We start from the raw sequence: 14,298 nt of genomic DNA on the forward strand, positions 1-14,298 counted from the left end.
AATAGCAATGTGCTTCATCCGACTATGAAAGATTGGATGTTGACAAAGATAAGTAGTGTCTATGTTCTCACAATAAATGTTAGGGACCAAAGACAATTTAACATGTAATTCACCAAGTAAATTCCTCAACCAATTTGTCTAGGCTACTGCAGCAGCCACAGCGCAATATTCCCCTTCAGTGGATGAGCGGGCTACAGTGCATTGCTTTTTTAATTTTGTTTAAACAAAAGTCTTCCTCACTTGCAATGGCAGGTTTCCGAGTCAGAAATATTGACATTATCTTTTCTTTATTTTTACAATTAAAAAGATAAAATTTTATATTATATTTTATTATATTTACTAATAAAATTAATTATTATTTTTAATATCAAAATAAATATTGTAGCTCTTATATTAATTATGAATATTTTTCAAAATAATGAAATTCTTAATATTTATTTCTTTATGAAATATTTTAATTAAGATTTTTAATATTTTAAATAAATTAACATTAATACCCTTAATTAAAAAATTACATAAATAAATAAATATTATACAATAAGAGAAAAATAAAAGGAAAAGAAGAAAAATGTAATTTCAATCTTTTTCACCTGCAAACTTACGTTATAGATAAGAGAGTTTTTGTTGAGATAAAATTAAACTTGAAAGATATTTTGATGACAAATGCAGTTGAAGGATGGAAATAAAATTATCTTTAAAGTTGATGAATATTTTAGTAATAAGACTATTTTTAAAGTTGAGGGATATATTTTAGTGATAAAATGAGATTGAGTGATAAGTATAAAATTACACTTAAAGTTGAAAGATAGATGATACAATTTATTTAGTTAATTTTAGGAGTGACAATTTGAATTCGCTGTTGATACAAATTCAATACAAAATATCGATACAAACGCAATATAATTATTGAATCGTATCAAAAATCTAAATACTAATATGACTCTTTTATTATATTTGTTATGCAATATAATAAAATTAATTTAATTATTTTAAATTAATACGACACTATTTATTTAATACGATTTGATACGAATAAACCTATTAATGCGATTTGACACCATAAATTTATTAATATGATTTAATATAATTTAATACATTTAATATATTTTAATACTACTCAATATTACTTATTTGATATATATAAATTTAATATTTATATATTTATTTTTAACATTCATAAATTTAGTAATATATTAAAATATAAAATTTAATTATTTAATATTAAAGATAGTTTAATATTTAATAAATTAATATTTTAATAAAAAATTTACCAGATAATATAATATTATATAAATATATATATTAAATAAATTTTTAATAAATAAAAAGAAAATATTTAAAAAAATTAATATTTATATTGAATAATATATTTTTTTAATAATATAATTAAGAATTATGAATTAAAACGAGTTCGCGATTATATATCGACATGTAACATGTATAATAAATATATCAAATCGAGTTAATTGATTCAATCGGTATAATTATTATTATATTATAAAAAATAAGATACAGTTTAAACACTGTCAAGATTTTAACAACCAAATGACATCATTTTCCACAAGTTGAGACTTTTTTTTAAGGCCTCATACTCCAAGTTAATTAAATGTTATTCTACATGTTTTTTGTAAAAAAAAAATAAAAAATTCAATTAAATTCTCATACAACCAAATAGATTTGTATTTCTTTTAAAGTAAATTTTTTAAATTAAAAAAAAAAAATTTTCATTCCAAGTATAGAAAAAAATAAAAATAAATCAGCTGATTTAATTGTTTATAAAATCTAGTTTTCAAGTTGGTTGAAAGTGGCTAATAGTTTTGCATAAAATTTAAAACTATGCAAATTCAAATAATTCATAACATTGAGTACTCAATTAAAAGTCTTCTTTTTATTCAAAGTCTTTTTTTTAATATATGTGAAAAAGTAAAGTGAATAAAAATTATAGAATGAATGGAATAAAATTTAATATTTTTAATATAGATATAATCACAAAGTTAAAAAAAAATTATTTCTTAATATATGTAAAAAAATAAAGTAGAAAAAATTATGGAATGGAGGAAATAATAATTTATTCAGAATTAAATTAAAATAAAATCATAGCTAAATTGGAGAGAGAGTTTAGTTGCACATAATCTCAATTAAAATAAATTAAAGAAATTAAAAAAACAAATTAATCAATGAATAAACACCAGATAAGGGACAAAAGAATTAAGAAAAGAAAGAATGAAAACAAGGGATGTAATCGAGCCGAGCCAAGCTGAGTTTTGTAAAGTTCAAACTCGTTTATTAAAAAAAGTTTGGAAGCTCGAGCTCGAGCTCGAGCTCGAGCTCGACTCGAGCTCTAATATTTGATTCGAGCTCGGCTCGAGAATTAAATATTATAATCAAGCTCGATTCGAGCTCGACTCGTGAAAGGCTCGTTCGATTTAATAACGAGCCTAATTCGAGCTCGAGCTCGAAAAGCTCGATTAAGAAGCTCGTTAATAAAACTCGAGCTCGAACTCGGAAAGCTCGATTAAGAAACTCGTTAAAAAAACTCGAGACCGAGCTCAAAATTAAAAAGTTTGGTTTGAGCTCAAGTTCAGACTCGAGCTCGAATTAATAATTACACTTTAATAAGTTTTTAATCATTATTAATTTAAATAATATAAAAAAAGATAGTGTATATAAAAAATAATTACGTAACACAATTTATAACTAAAATAATACAAATAAATATAAATTCAACAACATAATAAAATTAGATTACACACAAAGTTTAATATCAAACGAATAAAGTTGATTCCAACTTCCAACAGTTGAAACAAGCTAATATAATTTAATTATCTTCATAATCATCTTCATGCTTGTTCAATTAGTTAACTTGAATTTCAACTTCAACATCCATATAACCTTAATTAATTATTATTAATATACTTTGATAATTATTATCATCTTTTATATTGTATGCTTAATTATATACAAAATTTTTTTTATAATTATACTTTAATTTTAAAATGTATATAATTTTTACAACTCAATTTATCATGTAGTACTATAATTTTAAAGAATACTTATTATAATAATTAATATTAATTATTTGTGATTATACATTAATTTTATGGAATCTTATTATAATAATTATATACAAAAGATTTTTATAATTTAATTTTAAAGAATATTAATTATAATAATTAATCTTAATTATTTGTAATTCTCAATACTATAATTTTCAAGTATTTATAATAGTTTAAATTTTATAACTTTATAGTTATTTTTATTTTTTTAATAATATATGAACTTGTTCATAAATTTATTTAACGAATTGGTTCACCAATTTATTCAAACAATATTACTCACGAGCCTATTTAACGAGTCTGCTCGTGAGCCTTCTCAACGAGCCTGCTCGCGAGCCTTCTCAACGAGCCAGCTTGCGAGCCTAAAAACGAGCTAGCTCGCAAGCCTAAAAACGAGCCAGCTCGCAAGCCTTAACGAGCCGAATACTATGGAGCTCAAGCTCAGCTCGTTTAAGTGACGAGCCTCAAAATTGAGCTCGAGCTTGGCTCGTTTAAAAAAACGAGCCGAACTCGGTCGAACTTTTATCGAGTCGAGTCTCGAGTAGCTCACGAATAGCTTGGCTCATTTACAGCCCTAATGAAAACTAACTCTTTTTGCTAGAGCTTATTCGATGGAAAATTTAGGGCTTAAAACTCTTGATTTCTCTCTCTAAAAATCTATGTGATTAAATGGGAATTCTTGAATCTCAGTCCAAAATTTTTCAAATAAATAAATATTTATATATAAATTTTAGGACCTTTAGGGCTAATTAGGAAGTTTTTTGGAAGTCGAAAACCCTTCAAAATGTGGCTTTAGAATGCCTTTAAATGCAAACATGACCTTGGCACGATAAGGTTACTTTACGCTCACTAGGGCATGTTGAAGAATAAAGAGACTCTTTTCAAGGTAAATTATTAGATACTTCAGGTATGCTGAAAATGGTATTACATATTGATGTGGAACAATTAGCCTTAGAATTTATGAAAAACTTGCACCAGACTTAATTATTGCTACCGATATTCGTTGAAGGCCCATAATAGCTTTTCGGAAATGGAATTTCAAGACGAACGACTTTTAAAAATGTGATAAAAGCCATAGGCCTGTCACAAAGTTCAGACCCAAATTCAATCGTTTAGGGGATTAATTTTGTATTTTTATTATTTTTTTGGATTTTTTCATAATTTTTCACACTAGAGTTTTTGTTATTATAAATAGTCATTTTCTTGCTTGTTTGAGACACTTTTCAATCTTCGAGAATTCAATAAGAAATTTCGGCTTCTAGCCTTTTATTTTCTGAATTTCGTCTTAATCAAACGTTATTGATTAAAACTCTTGATGGAGTCTAAACAGTCCTATTTTAGTTGGTATCAAAGCGAAGTTTATCCATGGCCGATAACCAAGAGGCGCGACTTGCTGCAATTGAGGCATCCTTAGCAAAATTGAGGGAGATGATCGGAAAACTAGTCCTACAATGGGGTAACAACCAATCCGCTGCAGCCAAATGCCCACAGCCAGTTTCATATTCAGTGGTCACAAATCTCCAATAAGATTATCACGAAGGTTACAAGATAAAAATAGATTTTTAAAACTTTTTTGGTTCGTTGAATGTAGAATCTATCATTGATTAGTTAGTGGAGGTTGATCGATTTTTTGAAGTTATGAATGTGGATGAGGATCGAAAGGTTCGATTGTGGCTTATAAATTAAAGGGTGATACAGTAGCATGGTAGAATTCTGTTCAAAACGAATGCTATTGCAAGAGGTTTGAACCTATACAAAACTTGTTGTGATGAAACAGATGATTGACTATCGGTTATTGTCTAGCGATCACGCTCAGATTTTGTATAACCGATATCATGACTGTATTCAAGGGAGTCGAAGAGTGAATAAATATACAGAGGAGTTTTTGAGGTTGTAGGCAAGGTGTGATAACTATGAGAATGAAGTCTAGCAGATTGCTCACTATCAAAGGGGACTGAATCACAAAATTCATTGTATGATGGGAGTAACTATGATTTTCACTTTGACAAATATCATTAAGATGGTAAAAAGTGCGAAAGAATGTGCTGCATGGCAACCTCGACATCAGTCACCACAAGATTTTTCCGGATTAGTAACGGATTTTTCTGTTACTAATCAATGAAAATTTCGTTACTAATATGTTTAGTAACGGATTTATATCCGTTACTATAAACCTCGTTGCTAATGCAATAGTAACCGATTAGCAATCCGTTACTAATTTTGTAACGGATTTAGTAACGGATTTGTAATGAAATTTAGTAACGGATTCAAAATCTGTTACTAATTTAATAAAAATTTTGAAAAATATATAAATATATATAAATTAAATCAGTTACTAAATTTAGTAACGGATAAAAATCTGTTACTAATCCGTTACTAATTTGAGAAAATAAAAAATAAAAAATATATTAAATTTATATTCCATTATTAAATTTGTGGTTAATTTTTAAAAAATATTTAAAAAATTATATTAAGTTATTAATTTATTTCATTATATTTTACATTAAATAATAATTTAATTATGGTAAACTATTAATTTTTTCATTGTATTTTACATTAAATATTAACTTTAATATTTTAAATTTTATTAATTTTATAAGAAAATTCTTACAAAATTACATGAGAAAAATCTAAAAAATGAAAAAGTGTGAGAGAATGGGAAAAAAAAGAGATACAAAAGAAAAAATAAGAAAAAAAAATTTAAAAAATAGTGATAAAAATAAAGAGAGAATAAGGAAAAGGGGGAAATTAAATAAAAAGAGAAAAAAGGAAGAAAAAATAGAGAAAAAGAAAAGAAAATGAGAGAAAGATGAAGAAAAAATGAAGAAAAATAAATAGAAAATGAAGATATAGAAAAGAATGAAAGAAAAAAGTTAGAGTATATATATGAGAGAAAAGAAAGTAAATGAATGAATAATGAAAGAAGAAGGAAGGGAAAAATGATAGAAAGTGGGAGAGAAAATAAAAAAAAATGGAAGAAAATGAAAGAAAAAACAATATGAGAGAAAATAAAGAAAATGAAACAAAAATTAAGAGATAAAAGGAAGGTTAAAATTGAAAGAAAATTGAAGAGAAAATGAAAGAAAATAATTGAGAGAAGAAAATAACATAAGGGAAAAATAGAGGAATGAGGAAAAAAGAAATGAAAGAAATGAAAGAAATGAAGGGAGATGAGATAAGAAAATAAGATAAGGGGAAAATGAAGGAATGAGGAGAGAAGAGGAGAAAGAAAGTGAATAAAATGAAGGCAGATAAAATGGGTGAGTGTATAAATACGCAAATTAGTAATGGATTTAGTAACGGATTGAATCCGTTACTAAATTTTAAAAAAAAACGCGGGCAAATTAAAATAAAAGGGCGGTATTATTCTCCAAATTTTAGTAACAGATATCTTAATCCGTTACTAATTTTTAGATTAGTAACGGATTCAGTAACAGATTTTGTTTTCGCTATTAAATTTAAAAAAACAAGATTTTTAATTAAAAGCGCAACATTTTGTCTCTAAAATCTAGTAACGTATAACGAAATTTGTTACTAATTTTCAAATTAGTAACGAATTATATCCATAACTAAATTAAAAAGAAAGTATGGAATTTCTAAAAATAAAAAGTCAATTTTTTGTCAAAAAATAATAACGGATTAAATTCATTATTAAATCCGTTACTAATTTTTTAATAGATTGCATTCTGTTATTAAATTCGTTACTTTTATTCATTTACTATTTAAGTAATTTATTTATTTTGTAACCGATTTAGTATCGAATTTATTAACGGATTACTAATTTAGTAAGAGATTTGTAACGGATTTTAAAATGAATTATTAAATTTATAAATAATTTTATTAAGTAGCAGATTTAGTGATAAATTTATTAATCCATTACTAAATGATAAAAATTAGTAATGAAATATAAAATCTGTTATTAATATCTGTTACTATTTTGATAGATTTTTGTAGTATTTAGTTTTAATTTTTCATTAATTAATGTCAATAAATATAATTCAACGGTGTTGATATTGAAGTTTTATACCAAGTTTGATTTGCGAAACTTTCATTAACATCTACTTTACAACATATAGAGAGAGTAAGAGAGGAAATCGTTGCTTTAAGAAATTTGGATCTATATCTGCTTAATTTTTCATTAATTTTTCATTAATTAATGTCAATAATTTTTCATTAATTTTTCATTAATTAATGTCAATAAATATAATTCAACGGTGTTGATATTGAAGGCTTAATTTTTTTAAAAAAATTATTTTCTAAATATAAGTTATTTTCCGTATATAAATAAAATTTTAATTTATTTTTTTTTAAATTAAATATAGTAAAGGAGATGCACATTTTACATTATTTATTGATGTTGAAAGTAAAAGTATATAAATACATAATTCTTGATATTGATTTCACCATCAAAATAACTTAAACTTAGAACAAACAATCAAGATTGTCTATTAGAAAATAGTAGCACTTGTCTATACTAACCTGAACGAAGTAAAACCAAACTGGCCTCCAATATGGATTTATGAATAAAACTCCAGCAATTGTCAATAACACCATAACGTAAGCCACCCCAAAACTCACATAAAGAAAGCCAAATTGCTTGTAAATCTTAGACAAGGGGGAATATGACCAGATAGATTATTATGTGAAAGGTCAATCAAGCTTAATCGGGTCAAATTGCACAACTGAATTGGAATTTCCCCTTTCATATTATTATGACCCAAAATCATATAGTCCAATTGATAAAATCTTTCAAACCATGATGGAATGCTTCCAGTCATATTATTGTGGCTAAGATCTAACACAACAAATGGAAGGCAATCGAAAAATGTATCTTCCAATGATCCTTGAAGCTGATTTCTGGATAAATGAACTTTTATCATATGTGAACAGCTAAAATCAGAGGGTAGGCTTCCAGAAATATCATTATTGGATAAGTCTAAAATTCACAATAAGCTCATATTTCCAAATATCATTATTTGTATGAATGGATTTATTATTATATTAAAAATTATTTTAAAGTATAACTAAACTTACTTTAATGATTATTTATAAAATTATTAATTACAGTAAAATATTATTATTAATTTACTTGTATTATCGATTAAGTCCCAATTCAACATTTGGTATGTATATGTGTGTTTTTAAATTTGAAAAAAACTTCTATCTTAATTCTAAATGAATGTTAAGTCCTTGAATCTCTATTTTTATTAATTTAGTATCAAGCCAAGTTAAAACAAAAACCTTAATAAAAATTAAATACTTCATATTGATATTCTCGGATAAAAGAAAATTATAATGAAATTTAATCTTATTTTTCATAATTCTTTTATTTTAAATTTTATTTTCCTAAGTAAATATTATTTTGAAAAATAATATTATATTATTAAAAATAACAAACGGTAAACAAAATGTTAAGTTGTGTGCATATTTTAAATGTGTAATGAATTTACATTTACTTAAATTATAAATTGAAGCATAATAATGAAACAAACACTTAAGTTGATATTGACGGTAGGCAAAATTTAGCTATTTTTATATCATAAACACGTAGAAAATTTTCTATTTATTGAAATTTATCTTCTATTGATGCATGTAAATAAAGTTGTTATTATTATGAAATTTTATTATAAAATATTATTATTTTAATTGTATTTAAATATTTCAAAATAATTTTTTAAAATTTAATTACTTATAAAAATATCAAACTACTAATTATGATAATATATTATTATGATTTTTAATTTTATAATATATAAATTAATATTTATGTAATAGTATATACTTGTTAAGCCTGACTTTGATCTATTTTTCATTGATTTAATGTTCAAGCCGAGTTATAACCCTTGGTAAAATGTAAATACTTTATATCAATATTCACATGACAAACAAAAAATAAAAGACAATTGCGATGAAATTTAATTTTATTTTTCATAATTCTTTACTTTTAAATTTAATTTTCTTATATATATATATATATTATTTTAAAAAATTATATTATATATTATTAAAAATAGTAAACAGAAAAAGAAAAGATTAGCACTGCATTTAATTCCAATTCTTAAATTTTTATGTAATTCAATTGAATTTTATATTTTGTGTATTTAGTTTGAATAAAAATTAAAATTTAATTCTATGGAATTGGTTCGAATTAAAATCAATTCCTATTAAATTTGATGGAATTTGAAATAATTTCACAAAATTTACATAATAATATATTTTTAATGAGTTTATATTTTTGTTAATTGTTACAAATTTATTAAATATAAAATTTGTTGATAGAGTATTTTTTTAATTTTATAATATTTAAGTTAATTTTCTCTTATTAATAACACTATTTATTTTATTATGTAAACACCAAGTCATGAAAATTTATTAATATATTTTTAATGAGTTTATATTTTTGTTAATTGTTACAAATTTATTAAATATAAAATTTGTTGATAGAGTATAATTTTTTAATTTTACTCTTAAGAGTAATTTAGAAAATAAAAAAATAAGTCATATAAAATTTAATTGAATTTGGTATTTTAAATTGTGTCATAATTCATTTCAAATGAATTTTATTTAAAATTTAATGAAATTCCACAAGACAATTGAACCGAACACTATATAGGTAATCAACATACCTCTTGAGTCTACAAATTCTGTAATGTTATTGCCACTCAATACCAACGTCTCTAAGTTGTTTACGCCCAATTCTAATTTAATAAGAAAGTCTTTTACGATGAAATTGTGAAAAAATAAAAAGGAAGGGAATAGAAAAATAAAAAATAATAGCTAACCTTTGAAATTAAATAGTTCTTCCAATTGATTATATTCTAAATCTAAATATTTGAGATATGGAAGTCTAGCGAGTGGTGATAAGACTGATATTAACATGATTATAACTCAAACAAAGTTACTCTAAACTGTTCAGTTTCAGTAATTCCTCGCTACCTGTACAAGTTATTATTTACTTATAACTAATTTAAGAAAAAAATAATGAAAGAAGTAAAAGATAAATTCTTAAAACAAGATATGAAGCCTTCATTTGCATTAAATTAAAAATTCAACTTTTTCAAACTTATTAGATGATTGAACTCTGTTGAATAATATAGAAAGACATTTTTGTATGAGATAATGATGATGACAGCAATGAATAAGGAGGGTAGAAAATCAAGCTCTGTTACCTTCAATTTTAATTATCCCTTTCAATCTATTTTCATATAGACTTAAAATTTTTAAAGATGAAAGACCACTTAGAGATGATAAGATGCTTTTGTGGAAACTGTTGTCACCTAAATCAAGAACCTCCAAATTGCCAAGTGCTGATAACCTTGATGTAACAAATTTATTAGATAAATAAAGGGAAAAAAAAAGGCTAATTAAGTGAATTTCAATTGAATTCCAAACCTTCATTCTTGATGCAACCAGCTATATTATTTATCCCAAGGGTAAGATAATTCAATTGCTGGAGTTGCATTATACGCCTACCCACCTATAAAAAAAGAAGAAGAAGAATTGAAATGAGATTTGATTTGCAACAGAGCAATTCTCTCATTCTCCAAACATCCATCAGAGCACCAACTCTCTTTTAATAATGAAATCATCATCACCATTATCCAACACTCCTTCATTATGATCTCTTGCTTCCCAATACATAAATGCTTTCACCTTTTATAGGCAGATCCCAGCCCAATGAGAACCATTCCTAGAAGTGTTGGATAATTACAAGTCATGAATTAATTTTGGATCAATTATTACTATCATTTTCTCTTAGTCAATTATGCAAATTGCAAGACTTCTCTATGCGAAGAGATTCCATCCTATTAAAAGGGACTATTAATTATTTTATTTTATAAAAATAATCAAATTTGAATAAAATTGAGAATTCAATAATTTTATATGATTGATCTCAAAATATTAATCCAGTCATCTCCAAATATATAATTAAATTTTAATATATTTATTAGGAATGACCTTAATTTACAAATTAAAATATTATAACTAGCTTATTATTTTATTTATTTTAATATGTTAAATTTAATTTAAATTAAAATACTGATAGTAATTATAGTCACCGTTGAGATATTTTGATTTTTAAGTTTATGGTTAATGTACATTAAAATATTTTATTTTATAAATAAAATTAAAACCATTTTTTACTTTAGTTAAATCATTTAGCTAAGTCATGAATTAATTTTGAATCAATTACTACTATCATTTTCTTTGAGTCAATTATGCAAGTTGTAAGACTTCTCTATGCGACGAGATTCCATCCTACTAAAAGGGACTATTAATTATTTTATTTTATATAAAATTTAAAAATAACCAAATTTGAATAAAATTGAGAATTCAATTAGGAGTTAATTCAATAATTTTCTAAATATAAGTTATTTTCTGTAAATAAATAAAATTTTAATTTATTTTTTTTTAAATTAAAACTCTTTAAATAACTTACTCACCTAACCCTATTTCATAAAGAGCTATTTAAATCCTATTTCATATAAAAGCTGTTTAAACTAAGTTTTAATACATTTTACAAATTCTGAACTGTGAAATATAAAAAGAATTAAGATATTTTTTTAATATTACATGTTACTGAAGAAATATGCAGGGATTTTATTAAGAAAGTTTTTGCAAGCTCAATTTGGAGGCAAATATAGTAAAGGAAATGCACATTTTACATTATTTATTGATGTTGAAAGTAAAAGTATATAAATACATAATTCTTGATATTGATTTCACCATCAAAATAATTTAAACTTGGACAAACAACCAAGATTGTCTATTAGAAAATAGTAGCACTTGTCTATACTAACCTCAACGAAGTAAAACCAAACTTGCCTCCAATATGGATTTATGAATAAAACTCCAGCAATTGTCAACAACACCATAACGTAAGCCACCCCAAAACTCACATAAAAACCTTCCATGTCAATGAAGCAATTACTTTCTTCAGTATCATTTGAATTTCTTGAGATTGATGGAGAAGATTCCATTGTAGCACAATCTTTTTGCAATGGCCATCCACAAAGAAGAGGGTTATCTCGATAGCTGCTTTCATCAAATGTTGCAAACTGTTTAACCTTTTCCGGTGTTTTACCAGATAAATCATTGCATGATACATTGAAGACTTCCAAAAAATCCAACTCAGTGAGTTGAGAAGGAATGTTCCCTTGCAAGTTGTTGTGTGAAAGATCCAAGCTTTCAATTTGACTCAAGTTAGAAAATGATGCTGGGATTTTTCCATTCAAATTGTTGTGGGATAAATTTGGTACATGGATCTCATTGAGGTAACCAATTTGGATAGGAATTTGGCCTATCAGCTTGTTGCATGAGAGATCAATTCCTGAGAAGTAATCCAGCATGCTTGTTTGGTAAGAATAGATATTTCTCTTCGTTGTGAATTCTATCTCTTCACCACTAGACAAAGACAAGGAAGCAAAATTGCTTGTAGATCTTAGACAAGGGGGAATATGACCAGACAGATTATTATGTGAAAGGTCAATCAAGCTTAATTGGGTCAAATTGCACAACTGAATTGGGATTTCCCCTTCAATATTATTATGACCCAAAATCATATAGCCCAATTGATAAAATCTTTCAAACCATGATGGAATGCTTCCAGTCATATTATTGTGGCTAAGATCTAACACAACCAATCGAAGGCAATCGAAAAATGCATCTTCTAATGATCCTTGAAGCTGATTTCTAGACAAATGAACTCCTATCATATTTGAACAGCTAAAATCAGAGGGTAGACTTCCAGAAATATCATTGTTGGATAAGTCTAAAATTTTCAATAGGCTCATATTTCGAAATGAAGAAGGAATGCTACCATTGAAATCATTTTTAGACAAGTCTACAAATTCCAATCTCGGAAAATGTGTTCCAATATCTGGTGGAATAATTCCGTGGAAGAGATTATCTGAGATATCTAACAATGACAAATTGAAATAGGAATGAAACGGTAATTGAAGAGGCCCTGAGAGGGAATTGTTATTTAAGTAAAGCACTTAAATAACTCTGTGTCTTTAAGTCCACTGCAACCATACAATGATAATTTCTTAAGAGAAGACATTACTCCAATTTTTCGTAGAAAGTTGTTATTGATGATAGAAAAATCCAATTTTAAATCTTCCAAATCCTCCAGATGAGGCAAGCCTATCAAATAGAGAAAATATGAAATATAATATTTTGGTAATCTTCATCAAGGTTAAATAAAAAAGTGCAAAACTAATTATTTATTAAAATTTAACATAAAAATATAATTAAAAAAATGCATTTCGAAAAAAAAAATTATATAATTAATAAAGCCAAATATTTCTAATTTGCTAGGATTGTACCTAATGTCTACATTAAATTTAAAAAATGTAGAGTAAACCTTTGAAAATAAATAGTGAAAAATAATTATAATAATAAAGTAATTAGCTTACCTTGATGGAGTATTGCTCCTTCGAATTTACATGACTGCAGAGATAGATTTTTAAGGTGGCTAAATGCTCCCAATGATTCCAATAACTTGCTTCCTTTTGCTATGGTGATATCATCTAGATACAGCTCACTTATATTGTTTGAAGCCCTTATTTCTGCAAGTAATTACAAAAAAAAAATAATCCATTTCATTGATAGCCAACAATAAAAGCAAAATCCAAAAATTAAGAATTTAAAACATGTGAATGAAAATTAAAATATAATTATTTAATAATGTTATAATTACTTTTTTTTAATAATTTTATGCCATAAATTTAACTTTTTATTATTTATATATGATTCAAAATTCAAAAATTTGTAAATGATAAATTAATTTAAATAATGAAGTTAATATCTACTTTAAAATTAATTTTAATTATAAAATTACCATGCACTTATAAATTTAAATATATATAAACTTTAATTTTATTAACTTTCAATTAATTTAAATAATAAAATCATTGTCTCCTTAAATTTTAATTATATACTTGTAACTAATTAGATAAATGTATACTATATAATATATATTTATAATTGAAATTTTTAAATATTAAAATTTATTAAACTTAATAAATTATTTTTAATATAATAAGTAATTTAATTCTATTAAATTTAAAATTAATAACATATTCACTTGTACAATATTATAAATATTTTTTTACTTTAAATAAAGATTGTAATAAAAAAATTTTATAATATTAAATAAATTAATTTTATAATTATTAAATATCATATATTATGAAATAAAATATATAAAAATCATAACTATATTAATATTTATATTATT

The 14,298-nt window shown here is 24.5% G+C and overlaps 1 protein-coding gene across 1 annotated transcript; it reads right to left on the reverse strand.

The window, feature by feature from the left end:
• Positions 1–11,712: 11,712 nt before the first annotated feature.
• LOC122723859 (receptor-like protein 15) lies at positions 11,713–13,054 on the reverse strand (the record flags this gene model as incomplete). Its single annotated transcript, XM_043957755.1, has 1 exon — positions 11,713–13,054. A coding segment is annotated over one exon (1,269 nt), but the record flags the coding sequence as incomplete, so codon positions are not given.
• Between the last annotated feature and the right edge of the window lie 1,244 nt (positions 13,055–14,298).

This window comes from Manihot esculenta, chromosome 6 (assembly GCF_001659605.2).
Source record: "Manihot esculenta cultivar AM560-2 chromosome 6, M.esculenta_v8, whole genome shotgun sequence".
In the NCBI taxonomy this organism is placed as follows: Eukaryota; Viridiplantae; Streptophyta; class Magnoliopsida; order Malpighiales; family Euphorbiaceae; genus Manihot; species Manihot esculenta.